General features: G+C 49.8%; 3 protein-coding genes across 3 annotated transcripts in view; 2 read left to right on the top strand and 1 right to left on the bottom strand.

Annotated features, from left to right (window-relative positions):
* LOC133137832 (coiled-coil domain-containing protein 40-like) overlaps window positions 1–7095 on the bottom strand; it is a 13346-nt gene extending 6251 nt beyond the window's left edge. The window contains exons 1-11 of the mRNA XM_061256203.1: window positions 6894–7095; window positions 5838–6078; window positions 5312–5395; window positions 4666–4885; window positions 4180–4337; window positions 3889–4011; window positions 2823–2944; window positions 2252–2495; window positions 1718–1900; window positions 556–795; window positions 1–173 (exon numbers count right to left, since the gene is read on the bottom strand). The exon at window positions 1–173 is cut by the window's left edge and continues 41 nt beyond it. Of these exons, the coding sequence (XP_061112187.1) occupies window positions 1–173; window positions 556–795; window positions 1718–1900; window positions 2252–2495; window positions 2823–2944; window positions 3889–4011; window positions 4180–4337; window positions 4666–4885; window positions 5312–5395; window positions 5838–6078; window positions 6894–6910 (1805 nt within the window). The 5' untranslated portion in view covers window positions 6911–7095. The remainder of the gene's footprint in view (window positions 174–555; window positions 796–1717; window positions 1901–2251; window positions 2496–2822; window positions 2945–3888; window positions 4012–4179; window positions 4338–4665; window positions 4886–5311; window positions 5396–5837; window positions 6079–6893) is intronic.
* A 1503-nt stretch (window positions 7096–8598) lies between these two features.
* LOC133137807 (transmembrane protein 106B-like) lies at window positions 8599–17773 on the top strand. The gene is made up of 8 exons (XM_061256155.1): window positions 8599–8712; window positions 10984–11244; window positions 12032–12095; window positions 13086–13245; window positions 13490–13630; window positions 13733–13782; window positions 13968–14021; window positions 14580–17773. The coding sequence occupies exons 2-8, from the start codon at window positions 11052–11054 to the stop codon at window positions 14716–14718; spliced, it is 801 nt and encodes a 266-aa protein (XP_061112139.1). The 5' UTR covers window positions 8599–8712; window positions 10984–11051; the 3' UTR covers window positions 14719–17773.
* A 3125-nt stretch (window positions 17774–20898) lies between these two features.
* Window positions 20899–21647, top strand: LOC133137736 (ADP-ribosylation factor-like protein 4A; the record flags this gene model as incomplete). Its single annotated transcript, XM_061256065.1, has 1 exon — window positions 20899–21647. A coding segment is annotated over one exon (693 nt), but the record flags the coding sequence as incomplete, so codon positions are not given.
* Between the last annotated feature and the right edge of the window lie 3353 nt (window positions 21648–25000).

The raw sequence follows: 25000 nt of genomic DNA, 5'->3' as shown, positions 1-25000 counted from the left end.
TCCTGCAGGGCCAGCAGGGCGGCGCTCTGAGCCTGCCTGTCCCGGTTCAGCCTCACCAGCTCCTCCTGCTGCCGCAGCCAGGAGTGCTGCTGGGCCTGGATCTCCTCCTCCAGCTCCTCCACCTCCTTACAGAGCTTATTCACCCGGATCTCCAGCCCGCCCACGTCCTCGTGCTGCACACACACACACACACGCACACACACACACACAAAATCACACGCACACACACACACACCATCACACAAACACACACGCAGGCACCCACACAAACACACACATGCACACACACACACACACACTCACACACATGCACGCACACACGCACAAACACACACACACGCACGCACACACACACACACACACACACGTGCACAGGTGAGGAATTATGCACGTCTAACAACCTACAAACACAGTTTTTACTTTTGTCAAAGGGTGTCCCAGAAGGCTCCAGTGCTGCTGACATTAATGACACTGTTGTGTAGTGGACACAGTCGTGTCCTGAGAATTCATTAAAGGTTGACTGATGCGCTCCAGGTTTGACCACGCAGGACCCACCTTGGTGCACATCTCATGGATCTTCTTCTTGTAGCTGCAGATGGCGTGCTCCTTGCGCTCGATGATGATGTCCTGCTTGCTGATCTCCGTCTCGCTGTGGTCCAGCAGCTCCTGCTGATGCGCCGTCTCCTTCTGGAGCTCCGCCCACACGCGCGAGAGCGACTCCACGCGCAGCTTCACCTCCGTGCCCGCCAGCGTCACCTGGGCGAGGTCATCCTCCAGCAGGGCCACCTGCAGCTCCTGCACTCACACACACACACACGCACACACGCACGCACACACACACCCACGCACACACGCACCCACACACCCGCACACACACGCACACACACACCCGCACACACACGCACACACACACGCACACATGCACACACACACACGCGGGCAAACACCCACGCACACGCACACACACCCGCACACGCACACACACATACCCGCACACGCACACGCACGCACACACACACACACGCACACACACACGCGCACACACACGCATGCACACATGCACACACACACGCACACACACACGCACACGCACACACACATGCACACATGCACACACACACACACACACATGCACACATGCACACACACACGCACACACACACGCTGCTATAGTACAGGCACTTCACAAACACGTAAACCGTGCCAGCTAGAGTGACGACTTAGCCACTTTAGCCTGTTAGCTCATTTGAAAATGAAAATGTATCCCACCAGCGTTCTTATTCACATTGGTATTTTCATTCATGAACTACATTATTGGCATTTGGCATTTGGCAGACGCTCTTATCCAGAGCGACGTACAACAACTACGTATGAACTAACATGCCCATGCCCAGTAGTGCCATATGAGTGATCCATATGACAAAATCAACCCCTAACCCTCCCCTCTTTCTCCCATAGGAGCCTCTTCCTGCGGGAGACATTGGCTCAGCTGGCTCAGGCGAGGGCTGCCGGTCCAATCCCCCGCCCTGAGCGTGGCAGCCAATCGCCATGGGTGTGTGAGTTTGTGAATGAATGGGTGAATGAGAAGCATCAACTGCACAATATAAATGCCAACCATTTATTCCTCTTCTCCTCTGTCTCACTCCTCCTCTCCTCCTCTCTCACTCCCTCCTCTCCTCCTCTCTCACTCCCTCCTCTCCTCCTCTGTCTCACTCACCCTCTCCTTCTTCTGCGTGGCGATCTTCTCCACCTGCTGGCGGGAGTACTTGGCGGCCTGGCCGTGCGACAGCTGCTCCTGCATCTTTCCCATGATCCTCTGCTCCAGCCCGCGGCGGACGGTGACCTCGCGGTCCATCTGCGCCCGGAGCGCCACAGCCTCCCCCCGCCGCGTCGCGCAGTCCTGCCGGGAACGCCGTTTAGCGGGAACACCGTTTAGCGGGAACGCCGTTTAGCGGGAACGCCGCTGAGCGTGCATTTAACACAGAGACACGCACAGGGCGTGGCGCGGGGCACAGGCGAGGCAAACGGGGAGGGGCTATGAGGAAAGGGGGAGGAGCTACGGTGAAAAGTGGCATGGCCTATGGGGGGAAGGGGGAGGGCCTATGAGGGGAGGGGCAATGAGGGGAGGGCCTATCATGCAAGGGGGAAGGGATTATGGAAATGGTCGAAGCCGCTGAACCAGTGAGGGAAGTGTGTTGGGGCTGAAGGAGAAGGGGGCGGAGTTAAACTGTGAAGGGGGGCGTGGCCTCACCCGGGTGACCTGCTCCAGCCGGTCCTCGCTCTCCTGCAGCGCGCGTGCGTACACGGCGTGCTGCGCTAACAGCGCCTCCTCCTGGGCCTTGCTGCGCGCGATCAGCTTCCGGGACGTTCCGCAGTCCAGGCGGGCCGCGTTGAGCGCCAGCGTCAGCTGCTCGTTCTGCTCCTCCTGCTGCGTGACGGACCTGCGGGAGCCCTCCAGCTCGGTGTCCAGAGCCCGGGCCTGGTCCCGCGCCGCCCTGCAAGCAGCAGAGCACACGCGCTCGTCAGTGCTAACCCACGCTAACACGCTCTCACGCGCTGATCAGTGCTAACCCACGCTAACGCGCTCTCATGCTGATCAGTGCTAACCCACGCTAACACGCTCTCACGCGCTGATCAGTGCTAACCCACGCTAACACGCGCTGATCAGTGCTAACCCATGCTAACGCGCTCTCACACGCTGATCAGTGCACCGCAGGGTCTCCTGCATGGTGTTGTAGTGTGTAGTGTGTAGTGTATACTCACCGCAGGGCCTCCTGCATGGTGTTGTAGTGTGTAGTGTGTAGTGTGTAGTGTATACTCACCGCAGGGCCTCCTGCATGGTGTTGTAGGCCTCGTCACGCCTGCCCACTCCCAGCAGGCTGCTGTTCCACTGCTGCAGGAGCTGCTTCTGCTCCACCAGCAGGGCGTCCAGCTCCAACTGAGCCTGGAGGAGGGAGCGCACGCTAAAGACCTGCTAAGGGCCCGCGACAGCGCGGTCAGGAACTGCCCCACACACACACAGCGCGGTCAGGAACCCGCCCCACACACAGTGCGGTCAGGAACCCGCCCCACACACACACACAGCGCGGTCAGGAACCCGCCCCACACACACAGTGCGGTCAGGAACCCGCCCCACACACACACACAGTGCGGTCAGGAACCCGCCCCACACACACAGCGGGCTCAGGAACCCCCCCCACACACACAGTGCTCAGGAACCCGCCCCACACACACAGCGCGGTCAGGAACTGCCCCACACACACACAGCGCGGTCAGGAACCCGCCCCACACACACAGTGCTCAGGAACCTGCCCCACACACACAGCGCGGTCAGGAACCCGCCCCACACACACACAGCGCGGTCAGGAACCCGCCCCACACACACACAGCGCGGTCAGGAACCCGCCCCACACACACAGTGCGGTCAGGAACCCGCCCCACACACACAGTGCGGTCAGGAACCCGCCACACACACACAGCGCGGTCAGGAACCTGCCCCACACACACAGCGCGGTCAGGAACCCGCCCCATACACACACACCGCGGTCAGGAACCCGCCCCACACACACAGCGCGGTCAGGAACCCGCCCCACACACACACAGCGCGGTCAGGAACCCGCCCCACACACACAGTGCGGTCAGGAACCCGCCCCACACACAGCACGCTCAGGAACGCGCCTCACATTTGTGTTTCTGGCCTAAATACTAAATACAACACTAAATACAAACTAAATTATGTGCAATGACATGTTTGTGGGGGAAAAAAATAAAACTCCAACTTGTCTTCCTGGCTGGACTGTCACTAAAATGAACAGTTGGGCTGTACACAGGTTCATGTGTGACAGGTGAAGTGTCACAGGTGGTGTGGTTTCCCCGGTAACCCCCTACCTCAGACAGGCCCTCCTGGGCCACCTGCGTCTCCATGGCCTGAGCAGACGCCTGGGCGTCGTACAGCGCGGTCTCCTCCTGCAGACGCTCCAGCTTCTGACTCAGCCGGTCTGCGTACAGGTCCTGGGGTCAGGGACAGCGTGTCAGACCCAAATCTCAGGGGTATAATCAGGTACACATTCACACACGTAAACCCCACCCAGAGAGTCGCACTGCTGTGGAGCAGCAGAGGTCCTGGGAGGTGTGAGCGTTTCGCGTTTGGGAGGGTCTGGCGCCCCCTGGTGGCCTCACCTGCACGTTCTTCTCCTGTGCGGCCCGGTTCTTCTCCAGCTGGGCCTTGCGGGCGCAGGTCTGCGTGGTCGCCAGGTCGGAGGACATGTCCCCGGTCGCGCCGCGCAGGTAGAGGAGGCGCAGAGCCGTGTCATCCACCTCCCGCTGCGTCTGGGACACTGTGCGGGGCACACACACGCGTTCAGGCGGCCCGACGTTCCCCCGAAGCCACTCAGGTTTCGGGTCAGAATACAGCCCAGCAACAGAGTGTTGCTCAACTGAAATGGCAGAGCATTCCTGAGCTACGGTCGACCGGCATAGACTGTGGTCCACAGCAGAAACGCGGTCCGGTCGCCCGGAGCACACGCCAAATCCACTGCCCATCTTGGCCACAGCCGCGCTCCGTGGCCGGGCTATAAAACTGGCCTTCTGAAGCGGGCAGCGGAAGTGCCTCGCCCCGCCACTCGAACCTGCAGCCCCCGGCGACACGAGCCCCTCCCGTCTCACCCTGCGCCCTGAGCTCGCTGTTCCCCGCCACGGAGGAGCGGTACTCCCGGCGCGCGGCCTCCAGCCGGGCCTGGGCCTCCTGCCGCAGTGAGGAGGCGCTGCTGTTGGCCTGGTTCTGCCCCGTCAGCGTGAGGTCCACTCGGCCCAGCTCCTCCTGCACCTTGAACAGGGCCGTGCCCAGGGCCACACGCCCGTCGCCCTCCGCCTGCTCCATCGACCGCTGGGGGGGGGGGGGGGGGAGACTGCTTCAGTGTGCATGTCCCGTATGGCCAAAGGTGTGTGCACCAATAGAGCACTGTCCCTCGAGCTGGGGCTAGCTTCTGGGGTTTGTTTTTTTTTGGGTTATTGTCACCCGAATAAACAGTCTAGTAGGATCTGTTTGGCTGATGAGGGAGAGAGAGCGGGATGGAGTCAGAGAAAGAGAAGGAGGCGAGATTGGAGAAAGAGGGAGTGAAAGAGAGAGGGAGTGAGGGAGAGAGAGGGAGTGAGGGAGGGAGTGAGGGAGAGAGGGAGGGAGAGAGAGGGAGTGAGAGAGAGAGGGAGTGAGAGAGAGAGAGGGAGAGAGAGGGAGTGAGGGAGAGAGGGAGGGAGAGAGGGAGGGAGAGAGAGGGAGTGAGAAAGTGAGGGAGAGAGAGAGAGGGCATACCAGCTCACGCAGCTCATTCTCCAGCCTCTCCAGCTGTTTGTCCAGGTGAGTCTTCAGCGCAGACTGGAAGCCTTTCATCAGGGGCTGTGGAACACAGGAAGAGGGGCTCGAGTCAACGCACCAGGGAAACAGAGGGGCGAGAGAGAGAAAGGGAGAACGGACAGAGCAAGAGATAAAGGGGGAGATGTGGAGGAATGAGAAAGAGAGAGGGAGGACACTACAATGGGAGCCGGCGTAGCCACAATAAGATCCGCACAGCCGTTGGGCCCTTGATCAAGGCCCTTAACCCTGCATTGCTCCAGAGGAGGATTGCCTCCTGTGTAGTCTAATGAACTGTACGTCGCTCTGGATAAGAGCGTCTGCCAAATGCCATTAATGTAATGGGAGGGGAGAAAAGTCTGGTAAAGAGAAAAGGAGGAAGATGGATAAGGAGGGGGATGTTGGGAGGATATGGTGGAGCGGTAGGACATGAGGGGGAGAAGGAAAGAGGGAAGAGAGAGGGAAGAGAGAGGGAGATGTTACTCACATGCTCAGGGTCCAGCACCAGCAGCTCCTCCTCCATGTCTCCCGCCATTTCGTCTCTCCTCTCTCCGACAGCGCCATCCCTCGCTTCTGAGCCACAATCGCTCTCTTCCTTCCCTGCGCCCTCCTCCGCCCATCCGCTCTCTCCGTCCTGCCCACTCCCTCCATCCCCCGGGTCCTCTACGCTCTCCCCCGGCTGGTCCTCCTCCACGCCGGCTCCGGAAGCTTCCGGCACATCCTGGGGTCTAGGGCACAAAGAGTCCCGCCGGGGCTGCTCAACTCATACCATTGGCATTTCAGTCTCACTTCTCTTGCACCGCTCGCCTATAAGGCTGACATAACACTGTCACACACAGGACATAACAGCTGTCACAGCCAGCCTATATAACTATGGAAGTAATGGCAAAGAAGGACCTTTCTATGTCAATTAGCGAGCACCTAGCTATGATGTCTCTCGTAAGGTTGATACAGCTAACATTAGCCTGGAAACAAAAGATCCAATTCTAAAGATAGTTAAAGCTAGCAGTTTAACGTATTGAAAACAGCACTTGTGTAACGTTACACACAATTTAGTGTTAACTAACACCTAGCTAGCTTGCTAAAACGGCGATAGAAACCGTGTAACGTTAGCTAACAGGAGCTAATTACGCATTTCATTAGCTAGCCAATTTGCCGGATGTCCTTGTCTGAAATTGTGTGGGCTAAGTTTATCTCACAGTTTTGTACTGGCTTTTGGTTGTGACAGCAAACGCAGTTAGCTAACAACCAGAACACTGGGGAAGCGAAGAGTCATAAAAATAAATTTCAGAGGGAGCTGACCGCTAACGTTATCAAACTCCCAGTCTTTTCGGCCGCAACTGCCGAAGTAGGCCTAGCCAGCCTCTTAGTGTCTGACGATGCCTCGTTAATGAAAAAGTAGATGGATGGGATGTTAACGTTAGCTAACTCGCACATGGACCAGACTACAACATGGCACTTATCAAGATAGCTAACTTGCTAATTAAAATAAAACGATGATCCAAAGTTGTAGTATTTTTCACTGTATGCTAACCAACCTTACCTGTCAGTATCGTCCATACTCAGCTTCAAACTAATTAGATAGTGTCCAAAACGAAAAGATTCCGTTGAGAGAAACTGAAGTGATCAGCAAGCAAGTGAAGTCTCGTTTCTGTGAGAATCTGAATTAGACATAGAATATTTATCATGGCATAATTCCAAAGTGCTGTTGCCTAACAGAACCCGAGGTGAACCTGCACATAAGTCGTCACTTTATGGAGGGCTATTTGTGACGTCCTTGCTCAGGATCACAATTTAATTTGCCACGGTCAAATTAGCGTCCACCTAATTCCACTTAGAGTACATTATTATTGTCTTTGAAAATATCTGGGGGAAAGGGTTTAAAACGTAAACAGAAGCATAAGTAATTACGTCAGGTATAAACGCAAGACCATTCTCTCAAACAAAACCCACTTAATGAAATTAGTAAACATATCAGATTATTTAAGAACCCACAACGGACACTATTTTCCACATTCTCGACACGTACTAAACAAACACAATTCCATTTCTGTCCACCATGGCTTCGTTAATATGATTTTAAAAAACGCAGTCATCTCTTATTTTTAAATTTGAATGGTCTTTTTTGGAAACCCATATGTGGTGTTCATAGTGGCATGTCCATTGACTAGTGGCACATGTTTGTAAATGGTGCGTTCTTGAGACATGTCAGTGGTGTGTAAATAATAATAATAATAATAATAATAATAATAATAATAATAATATATATATATTTATTTTTTGGTGGGAGAATTCTAAGATAAATAATAAGTAGAGCAGAACGAAGACCTGCAGCACACAATGCACAATTAGCACACTGCACAAATGGTCATGCCATTTTTCAAAAAATAATTATTTAACCAGGTGAAACACCCTATTGAAACTGACGTCACTCTTTTTTTTTAGAGGGAATCTGGCCAAGAGAAATACATATACAAATACCTGAACACAACAGAAGGCATACCTGCATACCTGCCACAACCAGTAAGAAGTGGTTTCTAAATGAATAAACTGAAGCAGAGACTCATAGATTGCATTTAAAGAAAGCATTAGCTTCTTATCTGTAAGTAAAATCTACCCATAAATGTATGATACACTATAAACTAGTGCAGTCCATACATTTTGGACAGTGATACAATGTCTGTTGTTTTGGCTCTGTACTGTACATGAGGGTGCAAGACTGTCAGCTTTAGTTTGCATATTGGGTAATTTGTGTAGGAATTACAGTCCTTTTTATGCATAGTACCCCAAATCAACATCATTTTAAATAAAAGTCATTATATTTAGTACCTGACTGCAAATCATTTGCATTCGATGACTGCCTGAAGTGTGTGACCCACAGACATCGGGTGCTGGGTAGCTTCCCTGATGATGCTCTGCCAACCTGTACTGCAGACCTCCGGTCCTGCCTTCAGCAAGAGAGACGCAATTTCAATTGGATCCAATGGATTCAATGTGCGGTAGATTGTGTGCCTGTCCAAAAACTTTCTGCATTAGCTATATGTATGATTTTAAATGGGCTAACAACTATACCACACACTGTAATGTGTTGTGTGCGGCTTGTTGCTAGCAATGCTTATGCACACGCAGATACAATGTATTGTACAGAACACAAAAAAGTTTGTATTTATTTATTTAGGTTGTCCGGGGACCTGCGAAGTTATGGTGTCGTAAAATGACGTCACGACCAAAGTCTTTAAAGGGCCGTTATTGCGCGCTGCGCGTGCATGTGACTGACTGAAAGTATGGGAGCGAAACAATCAAGGTCTCCCTGCTAGCTAGCTCTGAGTAAACGCTACGGCCGACGTTACTGTTCTTAAACGGTAAGTTGTACACCACATTAAAACGACCTTACACTGTTGATTATGCTTATATAAAAATATGACGAATTCATTCGCTGTTAAGCCTGGTGTGATGAATTACGGCATAAATCTGGCCTGGCTACGAAGTTAGCATAGCTAGCTACCCCAATGCTAGCTTTCCATTACATTGCCATGTCAACAGGAGCGAGTTATTTACGCACTTTCAGATACTTGGTCCGCGTGATGTGTTAAGGTGGATATGTCCTTTCCTAAATGTTGATAACGTTTATTGCTTACTAGCAAGCTCTTTTCAGGAGATTGCTAACGGTGCGATACAACGTCAATTTAATTGCTCACATAGTGCTGCAGCGTTAGTTTGCTAGCCAGCCTAGCTTCGATCTTGGCTTCTGATTCGGACGGATATGGCTCAAAATCATAAAAATATAAATTGTTTTCAATGCATGCTGGAATTAATCTGCGTTTTAATGTCTAATTTATAAGACAACTATTAACCAATTTAAGAATGCGAGTAAGGATACATTTTATATGATATTTTTGCACGTTAACGCATTTTTGAACATTACATTTTCTACTCAGGCGTTGCTCAAATTTGAAGAGGTGAACGTAATTATTTCTATGTGCATGCATACATGTTATCCAATAAATGTCTTTGAACGATAGCCAAAATGGCTGGCTAGCTAACGTTAGCTGGCCAGCTACAGTACAAGTTGTTCTCATCATGTGTTACGCAACCAGCCTTTCACGCCCTGAGACAACAAAGGGCTGAACAGTCCACACATGGCTTCTAGCTGCCGCTCTGCTAATTCGCATATCTTTATTCGTGTCTTTGTTTGTTATGTTAATGTGCGCCCTCGAGAATCCTGTTAGGCATTTAGACATTTCCCATAAACTAAAAATAAAGTCGAAATAGACATGCCGTTATGTTGGATGGCTTCGTTTCCGTCCAGCGAATGGGCAATGGATAAATCCGTATTTTTTACGGGCGATTGTAATGAGGTTGGCAGTCAATTGACAGGCAACGATTTGCACATTTTTCCTAAGGAGATGTCAAGAAAGTATTTCGTTTACAACCCTGTGCGAGAACATACACAACACAGAACCCGCATTTTATTGATTAAAATCGGTACTGCTTGTACGATTATACCTCCAGGCAGATTAGATGTGTAATTCGTTTCTCAAGTCAAGACCGGTCTCAAGGAACGTCTGTCACATCATATTTCGAAATTTGTGGCTGTCTTTTGTTTGTGGGCATTTGGCATTTAGGCTCCTCTGTAACATCTGAAGTGTGTTGTTATTTAATGCTAGTTGGTGTGAACAGGCTTGGGCATATCACTTGGATACTAATGTTAGACTGGGTGGCTAGTCTTCTGGAAGCACAAAGTAATTTTTCACTACTGGTCCTGGAGAGCCGCAGGGTGTGCTGGTTTTTGTTTTTGCCTTAATAGCAGCAACCAATTCAGACACCATAAACCAGGTGATGCGACTTAACTGCGCAATTAACTGCTTTAATTGATGAATTAAGTGCAAAGTAACAACGAAAAGCAGCACACCCTGCTCTCCAGAACCGGTCTCTGTTCACGTCATTAGTTTAGCCCGCTTTCGTGTTGGCTTTTTGGACCGTCCTTCTTATCGAGGTCCACTGGTGAGGTGAGCCGAGCCGGGACCATTCAGAACCAGGTGATGAATTTGGATTTAAGACTGAATAAATAGTACCTGGGTCGGTAATTTACCTGGCAGGGTGAAAAGGGCGGGTCAGTACACCTGAATGAATTTGCTTTCTGTGCTTTGTTCTGATAATCCGGACAATTAGGTTTCGTGAGCTATGCAGTGCGTGGAGTTATCTGTTAGTCTGCCGCAATCAAAACATGGTGTTCTCTGAAGCAGAAAGATTGTGATCGGTTGGCATTAGTATGTTAGCCCAGCCCATTTTTGATTTAATGGTCCTTAATTCTACCCAGCCTGGGTCAAACGTGTAAGCGTTTCGGATTAAAATGCTTTTCTACGCTTTACTGAGCTTGTCTGGCGTATTGGAACCTATGGAATACTCTCAGAAAGTGCAAAACCCCGCCTACTAATCCACCTGGTTGGCGCAATTGCACCAGGCAAGATCAGTAGAGCACAGAAAAGTTTTTGAATCCAAAACCGTTCTGTATTTGACCCTGGTCTGTATTCTCCATCAGTGCCCTCTGCCTTGCTTAGCACCTGTGTCCCGGCCATGAGAACCCAAAACCACCTGGTCACCGCCCCCCTGTTCCCCCTCTCCCCCTGCAGCCTCGCCAGCCCGGGTACACACACTCGCCTGTTGAGCCGCGCCTCCTGTTGCCGAGGCAGCCGTTGCCATGGGGAAGGCCATATCCCAGCTGCCGAAAGGCAAAGACGACGAGAGCCGGGAGGACCTGACGTCCGCCCCGCAGTGCGGGGACTCCCACGCCGAGGACGGGAAGGACGTGTCCCAGTTCCCCTACGTGGAGTTCACCGGCCGCGACAGCGTCACCTGCCCCACCTGCCAGGGCACGGGGCGCATCCCGCGAGGTGGGCGGGGCCGGGGCGGGGGCGGGGAGGGGCAACCCTGGTCCCGGAGTGACACAGGGTCTGCTGGGGTCCTCACTCCTGGTCCTGGAGAGCCGCAGGGTGTGCTGGGGTCCCCAGCCCTGGTCCTGGAGAGCCGCAGGGTGTGCTGGGGTCCCCAGCCCTGGTCCTGGAGAGCCGCAGGGTGTGCTGGGGTCCTCACTCCTGGTGCTGGAGAGCCGCAGGGTCTGCTGGTTTTCGTTGTCAGTCTACACTGTCACGTGTTAACTCACCTCACCATGTTCTCTGGTCTGAATCAGTTGCTGATAGGAAGGTGAAAACCTAAAACAGCCACACCCTGTGGTTCTCCAGGACCAGACCTCTGTCCTGAAGGTTTCTCTTCCTGCTTTTGTAAACCGCCCCTTGATCAGAGCATTGGCTATAAGTGCCTAATGCAGGAGTTCCCACACTTTTCACATTACATTATTGGCATTTGGCAGACGCTCTTATCCAGAACGACGTACAGTTGATTAGACTAAGCAGGAGACAATCCTCCCCTGGAGCAATGCAGGGTTAAGGGCCTTGCTCAAGGGCCCAACGGCTGTGCGGATCTTATTGTGGCTACACCGGGATTAGAACCACCAACCTTGCGTGTCCCAGTCATGTACCTTAACCACTACGCTACAGGCCGCCCTGTGACCCCAAAAGAATATAAAATAAATAAATAAATAAGTGGTATTTGGAGTTGGCCATCTTTGGGGGAAACCCTGTAAGATCCTTGGGATTAATCCCGATCGTATCCCCCCCCCAGGGCAGGAGAACCAGCTGGTTGCTCTGATCCCCTACAGTGACCAGCGGCTGCGGCCCAGGAGAACGTGAGTACAACGTTTCGCCGCTGTTCTCCAAACGCTCAGAGTGCCACAATACTCTGTGTATGTCCTCATCCGATCTCATAGTATCATTTCCTACAAACACAAAGCAGCTGAGAAATGTGTTGTTGCTGTGCTGCTGTGTTGTTAAGAGCCTGTATCTGACAATGGTCATTTCCTATCACTGATTTAAGAATATCCCGGGATTAATCGGAACACCACTAAATGCATGCATGGTGGTTTACTTAATCCGTCAAATTCCATGAAGAAGGCTTTGTGTTTTAAGTTGAAATTGGCTTTTGGTACTTCAACAAATGAAGCTTTTTGTCAATTTTAGTAACGTATCACATCAGCAATGAAATAATTGCCTTTTTGTGTGTAAAGTTTTGTGGTTTGCTGTGTGACTGACGAGTTAACATTTTTAAATGGGCGTTTATACACAGAAGGCTCTATGTCACGTATGTAACGTTTCTAGTTTACAGTGTGAGGAGTAAGTGCATTAAAATGAGCGTTCATTCACAGAAGGCTCTATGTCACGTATGTAACGTTTCTAGTTTACAGTGTGAGGAGTAAGTGCATTAAAACGAGCGTTCATTCACAGAAGGCTCTATGTCACATATGTAACGTTTCTAGTTTACAGTGTGAGGAGTAAGGGCATTAAAACGAGCGTTCATTCACAGAAGGCTCTATGTCACGTATGTAACGTTTCTAGTTTACAGTGTGAGGAGTAAGGGCATTAAAACGAGCGTTCATTCACAGAAGGCTCTATGTCACGTATGTAACGTTTCTAGTTTACAGTGTGAGGAGTAAGTGCATTAAAACGAGCGTTCATTCACAGAAGGCTCTATGTCACGTATGTAACGTTTCTAGTTTACAGTGTGAGGAGTAAGGGCATTAAAACGAGCGTTCATTCACAGAAGGCTCTATGTCACATATGTAACGTTTCTAGTTTACAGTGTGAGGAGTAAGGGCATTAAAACGAGCGTTCATTCACAGAAAGCTGTACGTGACGGCGTCTGTGGCCGTCTGTCTCCTCCTCTCCGGCCTGGCCGTCTTCTTCCTCTTCCCACGCTCCATCGACGTCTCCTACGTCGGAGTCAAGACCGTGTTCGTCAACTACGACCAGAGCAAGAGGATCGTCTACCTCAACGTCACGGTGAGCTCCCGCCCTGCGTCTGGGCGACTGGGCATCCGGCTATGGATAGTCTCTGGATAGTCTCTGTTGGTAGTCTCTCTGGATAGTCTCTGGATAGTCTCTCTGGATAGTCTCTGTTGGTAGTCTCTCTGGATACTCTCTCTGGAGTGTCTCTGCATAGTCTCTGAATTCCCTTTTAGATTGTCTTGGTACTGTCTCTGACAGTGTTAAGCTGGTAACGTTAGTGCGTTTGCTCTGTTTCCAGAACACTCTGAACATCACCAACAACAACTACTACTCGGTGGAGGTGGCCAACATCACAGCGCAGGTGCAGTTCGCCAAGACGGTGATCGGGAAGTCCCGCATCAGCAACGTCACCAGCATCCGCCCCCTGGACATGCAGCAGGTGGGCGGGGCCTGTGGGCCGGCGGCCCGGGCGTGGGGGGGGGTCCGCAGCTCCCCGGCGCTGCCTGTCTCACCCCTGTCCCTGTGCTTCTGTGTCCCGCAGATCGACTACATGGTTCCCACCGTCATCGCTGACGACATGAGCTACATGTAGTGAGTATTTCGCCGCGCTTCCATTTCATCCAATCGCCTTTGAGTCCCACAGGGGCGGGGGTTCCGGCCAATCGTAAACCGTAAAGCTCTGTCGGCTTCCTCATCGGCTTCGGCCAGTGAGCTGTTAGTCCCGAAGGTAAGCGGCCAGTCGTAACCCGAGTGTGTGTGTGCGCTTTGTCTTTCAGTGATTACTGCACTCTGCAGACTATCAAGGTTCACAACATCGTGGTCATGATGCAGTGAGTATTCTGTTCGTTAACACGCACTGGGCTGCGTCGTCTTTACTCAACATTTATGCTGGGTTAGGTGTTTGTACTTTTTGTAATTGTTTATAGAAGTATTTGTCTGTGGAAGTGCTTCTCAGTTACCCAAAGTGCTGTGCAGCAGAATGGCAATTGAGCTGGTTTGAATAATTTCAATTAAAAAAAATCATTCCAGTTTTTGGGCTACTTTTATACACACTTCAGGAGCTGGAGACAGAGTTATTTCTGTAACCCCGCACTTCCTGGTTGACAGTTTAGTCTGGGATTGTTCCTGTTCCTGACCATTGTGGACAGGTTTTGAGAGACCGTTTGTCTGGGAACATTTCTCTATCCTGGCAAAAGAACAGAAGCAATGAAACACAGACCTGTCCGAAAAATTTTAAAAACGATACGCGATCCTAAAATCTGAACAGGGAGCCGTGGTGGCGCAACAGGCTAAGATGCCGCGGTCTTGCGGTTGCCGGCTGGTCTGTGTATTTCTTTTTGTTTGTTTTTGTTTGTTTTGTGTTCTCCTGACTCCTGCCTGGTCTCCAGGGTGACGGTCACCACGGCGTACTTCGGCCATGCCGAGCAGGTGTCTCAGGAGATGTACCAGTACGTCGACTGCGGTGGAAACACCACCTCCCTACACGGCCACGCCCAGGTGTCCAGTGTCCTGACCCACCCAGAATAACAGCACCCCCACCCCCCCTCGACGCCCGCCTGTGCCCCACCCCCACCCCCCCACCCCCGCTGCCCTCCTCAGCCCCAGCCCCACCTGGGCACTTCTTCCGGAAGGTTCCGCCGTCTTAATATTTCATACTTACAACAAAAAGCAACAACAACGACGACTAAAGATGTCCTGCCGTTTGGGGGTGCCAAAATGGCGCTCGGTGCCAAAATGCAGCAGTGGTTTAAGGGTGAGTACCTGGGATAGGCTGGTCGGGCCAGGGAGGCCAGGGAGGCCAGGGAGGCCAGGTTTGGGTAGGCGAGATTAGGCTCCCCAATTCCACTGGAAATTCAGCGGTTTTCCGGAAGGAGATTTTATTAAAGGGAATGATTTTTTTCAACACGCACTTTAGATGACCGGCGACGAGCTACAGGAGAGGAGCTGTCGCGAATGCCAGCCCGTTCTCACAGTTCAGCTCCGGCGCTACTCAGAAGCACTTCGGCAAAACCACTTTCTGCGTCTGTATATACACTTATTCTTTTTCTTGTTTTAAGAAAAACAACAAAAAACTTTTCTTGTGGTGTAAGTTTGAACTGGTGCTTGTGAAGTTGTCTTTTTTCAGATGGTGGGATAAACATCCAAAACCAGTTGCTTTGTTTTTTGTTTTTTTGTTGTTTTTTTTGGGGGGGGGGTTTGAGGGTCCTCAATTCAAATCATGCATTCAAAGTTATTGTGGCTACTGACAACCACCTCATTACCTCAAGGCGGGGCTGACGAGGTTTGGAGCGATGCGTCATCAGAGAAACAAGACGGCATCTCAGCCAATCAGAGTACGTTGGTGAAAACTAATGTGACCTTGGCCAATCACAGAGTTCAGTGGTGAAAACTAATGTGACCTTGGCCAATCACAGAGTTCAGTGGTGAAAACTAATGTGACCTTGGCCAATCACAGAGTTCAGTGGTGAAAACTAATTTAGCCTCAGCCAATCACAGAGTACACTGATGAAATCTAATTTGGGTGGGAGTATTGCCGTTTGGTGGATGCTCTTGTTCACCGATCACTTTCTGATCTCGTTTCTATTTGTTAGCAGTTTGGTGTCCGACGTGCAGTTCTCTTATACTGTGAGGAAAAGTGCCTCACACAAGGGCACGTACGCCCCAGCTGCCAGTCGAACCCGCAGCCGTAGCGCTACAAGCTCAGTCCCTTCTCCCGTTACACCCCCGTTCCTCAAATCAGGGCGCCAGAAAAGAAAACCAGGGCTGGATTTTAGGGCCGTATTTGATGATCCCAGCGTTACGCTAATGAACTGCTCATCAGTGGAACAGGAGTCATGGTAACTGACGGACACCTCCTGCGAACACATCCCCGGATATTGGCACCCAGAATTGTCCTCTAATCGGCATCAGGGTTGTTGTGCTTACCATCGTACTCTGTGATTGGTGGGCGGTTGCTCTCTGGTTTCTGAGCAGGAAGTGATGGCGTGTCTGTTCCACGTCTCCATGGTCACCCCCGTTTCCCCCTGACCTCTCTGTGTTCTGCTCACGCGAGCAATCGATGACTGCGTTGAGTCTCTCTTAGCCGTTGAGTCTCTCTTAGACGCCGAACATACCCTACCGAGCTGCCAAAGTCTCTTGCATGTCACACATTGTGCTACATCGAAATGGAGATCAGCCTGGGATTTAGTGTGAGGAGTGTGCTAGTATGACTTGTGTTGAGTCATACTAGCCGTGTGTTGGCAGCGTGTCGGTGTGGCCTTGGCGTTTGCACTGCTGTTGTGTAGGGTATGTTTCGGACCTGAGGGGACGGACCGGCGTTACAAGGTATGTTTTGGATAAGCTTTGGATTGTGGGTAAATCTCTACCGTGTGGAGTTGGGTAAGCGTAATGGCGGCTCAAACGGAATGTCTATTTACTGCCAGTATCAAGGGACAGCTTCCCGCTTCAGCGTTACCGTAGTTACCACAGTTCCTCCGCCCTGTCTGTTTGCACAGAACGAACCATTCGCATCTAATAGTATTTTTTTTTTTTTTTCATAGTGTTATATTGTAGGCTACGGACATTTTAATAAGCTGAGAACCTCTACCTGTCGGAAATGAGTTTAAAATGTTCGCTCTTCCGTTATGTATGCGTTTAACACCCCTGTTGGCCGTGAAGCTGCAATTTAACGCGTGCGTGACCTATTGGAAATTTGTGCGCACACAAACGCCATTACCTCCCCCTACTGGCTATTTTGTGGATGTGCAGTTTTTTTTTGCGTTTCAAAATTGCGATTGGCCCGGTTTCCTGACTGCACGACCTTATTGAAGATTGGCCGAGAATTGAATTCAGATGAGACATTCCATTTCTTGTGAGCGTTTTCTAAAATGTATTTATTTTTAAAGATTAATAAATTGCTTACAAATCGAGGGGGAAAAAATGTAGACGTTTTCAGTGAAGGGACTATTTAAAATCAACCTAGCACAGATTTCAGAGTAAGGTTTGTTTTGCAGGATTTCTTAAATCTTTTAACAGCAAGTCTGTTTAAAACTGCATCTTTACCTCTATTCTTTCTTACAAAGGATGTGGGCATCCTAACATTTTTAAAAATAAACATTTTTTAAAGAAATGTGCAAGAACATGTTTCTGAAGGAGTAAGCTGGTATTCACTAAATTCATGTGTTTATTTTGTGTGGTAGGTTTTTTTAGACATGTATGTATACGCAAATGGACACCTTGGTTGTACACTCTTATGGGAATGAATACTTTTCTGGGACTTTGTGATTAAATCCCAAAATCATTTGATTAGCTATGTTTGAAACTTGAGCGTACATTTTGTATAGTTTTTGCTGTTTTTTTTTTTTTTTTTTTTTTTTTTTTTGCACATGTCCTGTTATTGTTCCATCGGACCTTTGGATGGGACTCGATGCACCGGGTTTGACTCGATCGTGGTGAATCAGTCACACCTGCGCGGAATCTCAGATGAGCTTCAGAGTCGTGCTCATTATGGTTGTGGTCCACTGATCGGCATGAGAAGTGATTTTCTCTGAAAGCTTCTGTTTTGCAGTGGGTTAAAAATGCAATAAAGTCATTTAAGCATTAAGCCGACAGACTGTGTTTTGTTCCGTGTGTATTACCTATTTTACCGTGTTCGTTTCTCAGCAGGCTTATCTGTGTAGCTATACATTTTATATTTGGAACGGTACCCATATTTATAAAATACGCAATTGCTTTGGATTCAAATACTTTTCTGTGCTCAATTTATCTTGCCTGGAGCAATTGAGCCAACCAAGAGGACCGGCAGGTGGGGTTTGCACTTTTTCAGAGTGTTTGATCGGCTCCGATACACCGGATAAGCTCAGTGAAAAGTAGAAAAGTATTTGAATCCAAAATGATTGCGTATTTGACTCAGGTCTGACGGTACCAGTCATGTGACCCCGTTTGATAGGAAAGGTCTTCCACTTTTGAAATAGCAGATTTTAATGTTGTACAGAAATACAACAAATATGTTTGGACTTGCCTGTTCTTTAAGTAGAAAGAATGCAGACTTCCGCCAAGGTTCCGCCAGCAATTTATCCTCACATTGATGTGTGCAGCAAATGTTTTCAAATCAGTCCTTGCTTTTTGAGTGATGTTTGGCCTGATGGTGGCGCTAGAGGAAAAGGTCACGGGGATAACAAAATCCTCCTCTTGGGAACATCAATGTGCACAGCAAATTGCAAACGGACTTTTAATCTAAGCGTCGCTAGAATTTGGAATAGTGCCCTCCTCATCTCCACTTCAGAAGTTTCTGTACTCCCGATATTGTCCACGAGGTGGCGTCATGGTGACGCCTAAATCTCCCAACACCTGAAGGCACTTTCGAATTAAACATACACACACACACACACACACACACAAATCCTTTTCAATGTTTTTAGAATATTAAAATCAAAATGTATTTAAAAGAAATGTATTTAAACGAATGTTTAAGCCCACTATAACATTTACGTTAAGGACGGCAACTTATTGAACTGCTTTATGAGCAGACACCACAGAATCTACTGGAATTGTGGTTTCATGAAACGAAACGAAACGAATCGACCCAGACGTGTATTTAGGCTACGGGTCTCAACCGCCTTAAACAATGACCTCCGTCAAGACCGTCTGTCGCCCGGTTTCTCGGGCTAAATGGGGCCCGGTTGTGCGGCGTGATAAACACAGACTGCATTTCAAAGAAAGTTGTTGTGAAATAACTTTTTTTTTTTCTGTAGTCGAGTTGACATCCGAGTATCAAAGAGGCCGAATTGAGCACTGGCATCCACTGCAGATTACAGGTTAGTAAAGAGATACTAAATAGGGTATAATTTATTGAATGAACCAATCTTCCTATGTTCCTAAATTCGTATATTCCTTTGTTTACTTGGGAGTGTAGCGTAGTGCACTGCGTTGGGAACAATCGGATGTGTGTTCACTGATCTGGCGGAAATTCTGTCAACCAAATATATACAACTTTTACAGTTGGTAACAGTTTTTTAACGAACATTTAGAAAAAATTAAGTCATTGAGTATCGATTTAATACAATTAAGTATTTATTTATAATGTGCATTTTCACTTAATTGGCCGTCTCGTCGGGATAGGCTACCTCATCGACGTGGACTAGACTAATCGTTAATAGGTGAGAAGTTTTTCTTTTTTCATGTCGTTGGACAGACTGTGCTGCCGGGTCGTTTCTTGGGCAAAAGTTTGTTTCCAAACTGGGGGCTGCAGGTAAATAGCGTGACAGGGACAGGTGGGGGCGTGTCGTGGACAGCCCGCTGTGCTATCTGACAGGCATGTTAATAGACCAATCGGCTGGCTCTGATTGTGGACCCAACCAATCATCGCCCGCTGCAGTTCTCGGGTTGATCTAATGTGGGAGAGTAACCAGAAGAGTTGAACTGCTTTCGGAGTCAGTGCGATTGGAGTGCTTAACGCGGAGGGTCGACTGGGCTGACCGTGTTCAACTGGGAAATCCGATACTTTGCTTTAGCGGAAAAAAATTGATTTCCCTCTGTCTATAGCGAGCCTTGTGGGCGTCCCATCTAAATCTCTGGGTAAGTTCCGTTATTGAATGATTCGTAAATGTTGTTTGGCTCGCTGCTCTCACTGCCGTTGAGAAACCAGTTACTGGACTCCACATAATGTGCTACAAATATCGAAGTAAAATGTATATGTATAGCTAACTGCTTGCTTGTCAAACGCTTTACGTGGGCGATGCAATAATGGCGAAATTGGCTTTACATAGGCTATTGTCACCATATTACTGCGGCAAGCTGCCTATTTTTGCAATGGAACTAGCTGACTGACTGTGTAGCATACAACGTGTCATATTTATATAAACGACACCGCACTTTATCTCTTGACATCACATTTTCTTTGCGTTTCACCCAGCACATGAGTTATTCTCCAGCTGAGCTTCAGTTCAACACGTTGCGCAGTGACAGGGGGCGTTAATTTCTGTCATTCATGTATTATTAACTCGCACGCCATCGGTTCAGAGCGCTGACTTCACTGGTCCATTGGTCCCATAGTATATCTTTGATAAGACCGGGGCCTGAATAGACCGACAGTGTGTTTTAGATAATGTGTTGGGATGGGGATCTGCGCGAAGCCCGCTATCACCTGACGCTCTTGGGTGAATTAGCCGCGAGCTGTGGCGCCTGTGGTCTCGCGCGTGGAGTAACGGGAGAGGGCGATACCCATACAGTCTCAGCGCCACTTTGAACGTGTCGATTGTATGTTACGGAAGCCGACCTGAAATTAGCCTACGAAATTACGCCATGAAGCCGCTGCATGGGGGAAAAAAGAAAAAAAAGAGGTGTTGTTTAAAAGCGCCAGCGATTGCCAGACAAGACGACGTGCTGGTCTGAAGATGAGTTTCTTTGATATGCTAATGAGGAAAGGCGTTAGATTAATCGTAGTTCCAACAGCAATTCTGTCAGTCAGGTTTCGGCTTGTGTTATTGCCGCTACTGAATGTAATTGATGAAATATTGCTGCAATCAATAATAAAATCCAAATTCTGAACCCGCCCCCGTTTGTGTGAACTGGTTTTCCCCCAGTTGTTAGTTTTGATTATAATTATATATTTTTTTAAATCTTTTTCTAGGTGTTGCACGTGGTCGGACTCCTGTGGAAATAATAAACACCCGGAACTTCATTAATATTCGATGAGGAGGCAGGTGTGTGGCTTCCCCATAACCACGCCCACAGCACTTTCTTCCGTTTAAAAAAAAACAAAACAAAAAAAAAACAAAAACAAAGGAAAGCCGCCCGCGGTCGGGATGGGGAAACGGCCTCTCGGAGCCTCGCTCGCTCTTCCCGGCGCTCCCGGCGTTCCGCTCGCTGCACATCGTGATCCTCGGCCTGGACTGCGCCGGCAAGACCACGGTGCTGTACCGGCTGCGCTTCAACGAGTTCCTCAACACCGTGCCCACCAAGGGCTTCAACGCGGAGAAGGTGCGCCTGCGGCTGGGCGGCTCCCGGCGGTGCGCCTCCTTCCACCTGTGGGACGTGGGCGGGCAGGAGCGCCTGCGGCCGCTGTGGCGCGCGTACACGCGCGGGGCGGACGGCCTGGTGTTCGTGGTGGACTCCGTGGACGCGGAGCGGCTGGAGGAGGCGCGCGCGGAGCTGCACAAGGTGGCGCGGCTGGCGGAGAACCACGGCGTGCCCGTGCTGGTGGTGGCCAACAAGCAGGACCTGCGCGGCTCGCTGGCCCCCGCCCAGATCCAGGAGGCGCTGGCGCTGGCCGAGCTCAGCCCCGCCACGCCCTGGCACCTGCAGCCCGCCTGCGCCATCATCGGCGAGGGCCTGGCCGACGGCCTGGAGCGGCTCCACGCCATGATCGGCAAACGGCGCAAGGCCCTGCGGCAGCAGCAGCGCCAGCGCAGGAGGAGGTGAGCGCGGGAGAGAGAGAGAGAGAGAGAGAGGGAGAGGGAGGTGGGCCTTCGGCACCTTTGAACTGAAGCTCCTGGGTGGTGACCCCGCCCCTCCCGCGTGATGTCACGCCCCCCCCCCCCCCTTTAAGGGGCTTGTTTGCCTGGACTCACGGGCTTTTGCTTTGGCAGTTGAGCTGAGCCGAGGAGGGGGGCTCTACTGACCTGGTCCCTTCCTCCCCCTCCTGGAACATAGGGGGGCGCTGTTCATGTGAAAGCCAGCCACAATATTGAAGGGGGGGGGGGGGGGTTATTTTGAGACGGTGAAGTGATATCTCGAGCGCCGAGACGTCAGTTTCAGCGCCCGGGCGTGTCGTTCAGGACTGAGCTGCCGGTCTTTCAGTGTCACCGCACGTTCCCACCCCCCGGACACTTTGGGAACAGAGGAAATGAAGAACCTCTGCCCTTCTGCTCGGGTCCGGCCGCACCCTCCAGGTTTCTGCTCGCACAGGGAGGGGGTGCTGTGACTGAGGTTGAGTTCGCTGGACTGGCCACACTTTTTAAAGGACTTTAAAGTCTGAGATATTTGGAGCGAGCAGCGCCTCTCTGTGTTGGAGTACAAGCCAACCACTGTGAAAAGGAGGCAGACATGGGTGCCCACGCCGGGTCCCGTCGACCGACGAACCCGTGTCTTCTGATTGGGCACACTGTTCACTTTCATCCAATCGGGTGCTTCCTTGTTTGATAGCAACACTGATGCACTTTAATTGTTCTTTTTTTGTTTTGTTTTGTTTTGTTTTTTATTATTATTATTTTTGTTGGCACATTTTCTATGAAATATGATTAAATAAATGGTTGCTTCTAATGTTGAAGCTGTTTTTATATAAACAAGCTGTTACTGGAGTCAGGGCTGAGCCTGGCACTATGTTGAGGACATGTTCATATTTATCTGATGAATTTTCTCCATTTAATAAAATGAAGTAAGCACAATTTATGGATGGTGTTTATTATTTGGTGGGCGTGTGTGTGAGTGAGGGTGACTGTGTATGCTTGTGTGTGGGTGTGGGTGTGGGTGGGTGTGTTTATCAGTAAAATGCTGTATTAATTGTACTTATCAGGATAGGCCGTTTGCCTGTGGCCTGCTCGATAGAAGGTTCTAGAGGATTTCTCTCCAGGCCATTCTCTCCCTCTTTCTCTTTTGCTCTGTCTCTCTCTCTCTCTCCCTCCTCCTGTAGGAGCCAGCCATCCCAGGAGTCCCTGCTCATTAGCAAACTGTGAAATAGAACATTTTCTATGTGCATTTTCCCCCTCGTATTATGAGCTCATGTGGCAGTTTGAGCGAATGAATCCACATCCGCACAAACCTCCGCACAAACCTCCGCACAAACCTCACACCTCTGCACAAACCTCACGCAAACCTCACACCTCTGCACTAACCTCACGCAAACCTCTGCACAAACCAAACCTCCACACACATGCACCCTTTCCCACAAAATGCCCCACTGACATTCACATTGGGTTTGTTTTCTTTTGACAGATTTATTTATATCTGTGCAAATATTTATCTGTTTGTATACAATTTAATGGCACCCTTGCCTGCAGTTGGAGTGTGCATTTGTGTAAGCATACTGTCAAAGCTGAAAGCCTGCCCTGTCTAAGTGTACTTGTTAACTCAAGTAGTCTGGTGTGTGTGTGTGTGCGCGCGTGTTTTCCCGCACATTATAAATTCCTTTGCAGTAGCCGCTAAGCCTGTCAGCTTTGATGTTCCTGAACTAAGAATCACTTTGAAGTGGTTCCCTCTCTCCTATAAGAACGCTCTCTCTCTCTCTCTCTCTCTCTCTCTCTCTCTCTCTCTCTCTCTCTCTCTCTCTCTCTCTCTCTCTCTCTCTCTCTCTCTCTCTCTCTCTCTCTCTCTCTCTCTCTCTCTCTCTCTCTCTCTCTCTCTCTCTCTCTCTCTCTCTCTCTCTCTTCCTATCCTCCTTCATATCAGGTGGCACACAGATGTTGAGCAGGTGTAGGATCTGTGTGTGTGTGAGGTGTTATGTTGTAGAACATTGTACTTTACCCTGTGCTGTGTAGCGGTCTGTGTATTAATGGTGTGGTTTTCCTGGTGTGGCATCGGTGGCAGGGTGGGGAGCTCACGGCCTGTCAGACGGCTCCAGCGGAGCTTCAGGGAACGCTGACCAGGCTGGGAGAGACGGCCTCACTCCCATTGGCTTGCCACGCCGCAGCTTTCATTCCGATTGGCTGAGATTTAAAAACAAAACTTGCTGGTATGATGACACATCTCGGTCAGCGCGTGCCAGTGCTGCTGAATTATTCAGCAGAGGGGGGCTAATGGAGAATCCGGTGAAATATTTAAAGAAAATGCACGAGGCCTGTTTCTCCCCTCCCCAGCTCCCAAAAAAGTAAAATCCCAAACTGTACAGCGGCATCTGCTCCACGGCCCTTCCCTGAGCTGAGAGGGTGGAGGTGGAGATGTGCTCTGCTCCCAAGATGAAGATCAACGTGGTTGCTTAAACTTCCACTGATCCACCCCTTATTCAAGCGTATCCTGTACAATCATTCACATGGAGAATTCAGCTGTTATTTTCTGCACTGGTACTATATACTGCAGACACAAAACACTCAGTCTTTAGTATTTTAGTCTAGTCTGATATTTCTATTCATTTTTTGGGGTAAATAAGACAAAAAGATTGCCAATGAGGTTCACTCGTTTTAAGATTTGCCAGTGGGATAGGAAAAAAGTAACTCATTACAAGACTAAAACACTTGTTAAGGCAGACTGTTTTTTAGCTTCTTTAGCTTTGGAGGTGGGGGTTGGCTGAACTTCCGGTTCCAATTTGAGACCTGCCCATTTCAGAAAAATCAAGTTGGGGGGAGAGGGGTCAAAGGTCAGGGTGTTTCCCCTCGGTGTAATCGAGCCAATCGCAGGGCGGGACTCGGGTCATATGACTCATTTCGGTCTGTTTATTCCTTCCACCACAGGGCTGTGTTCAGAAGATTCATTAGAATCCCTGTTTGTTTGCATTTGTATTCACAAAATGCAGAGTGCCTTTATAATTTCAAAGAGAATTTTTAATGCAGATTTTTTCAAGTCTGTTTAGTAGGCCAAGGCCGCAGTGGCTGGGCGTGTTTCATGCTAATAGATGAAGCTCTGTCTGTGAAGCTCTGCTGTGAAACAACACCAAATAATATCAAATGCAAATGGAGCTAATATAGCGACTCAAGTCAGGCGCAAGGGGTCACAGCGTTTGTGGGTTTTTGCGGTTCTCTTAGAACAAGGTGTGAGGATTATTTAGCCAATCAATGACTTATAAAGGAACCACTTGTGCCCAGAAGACCCAGAAAGCCAGTCGGTACTGCTGGCCATCCAGGACTGGGAGTATGACACCTGCGCTCTAAATCCTCCAGTGCCAAAATGGATTCCCTCA

This window comes from Conger conger, chromosome 9 (genome assembly GCF_963514075.1).
Source record: "Conger conger chromosome 9, fConCon1.1, whole genome shotgun sequence".
Classification (NCBI taxonomy): domain Eukaryota; kingdom Metazoa; phylum Chordata; class Actinopteri; order Anguilliformes; family Congridae; genus Conger; species Conger conger.
Note: the sequence above shows the minus strand (reverse complement) of the source record. Positions and strands in the feature narration are given on the sequence as shown.

Coding starts and splice junctions, on each gene's coding strand:
- LOC133137807 (XM_061256155.1), top strand. CDS start 11,052: ATGGGGAAGGCCATATCCCAGCTGCCGAAAGGCAAAGACGACGAGAGC. Junction 13,246..13,489: donor TCGTCTACCTCAACGTCACG/GTGAGCTCCCGC, acceptor CTCTGTTTCCAG/AACACTCTGAACATCACCAA. Junction 13,631..13,732: donor GCCCCCTGGACATGCAGCAG/GTGGGCGGGGCC, acceptor TGTGTCCCGCAG/ATCGACTACATGGTTCCCAC.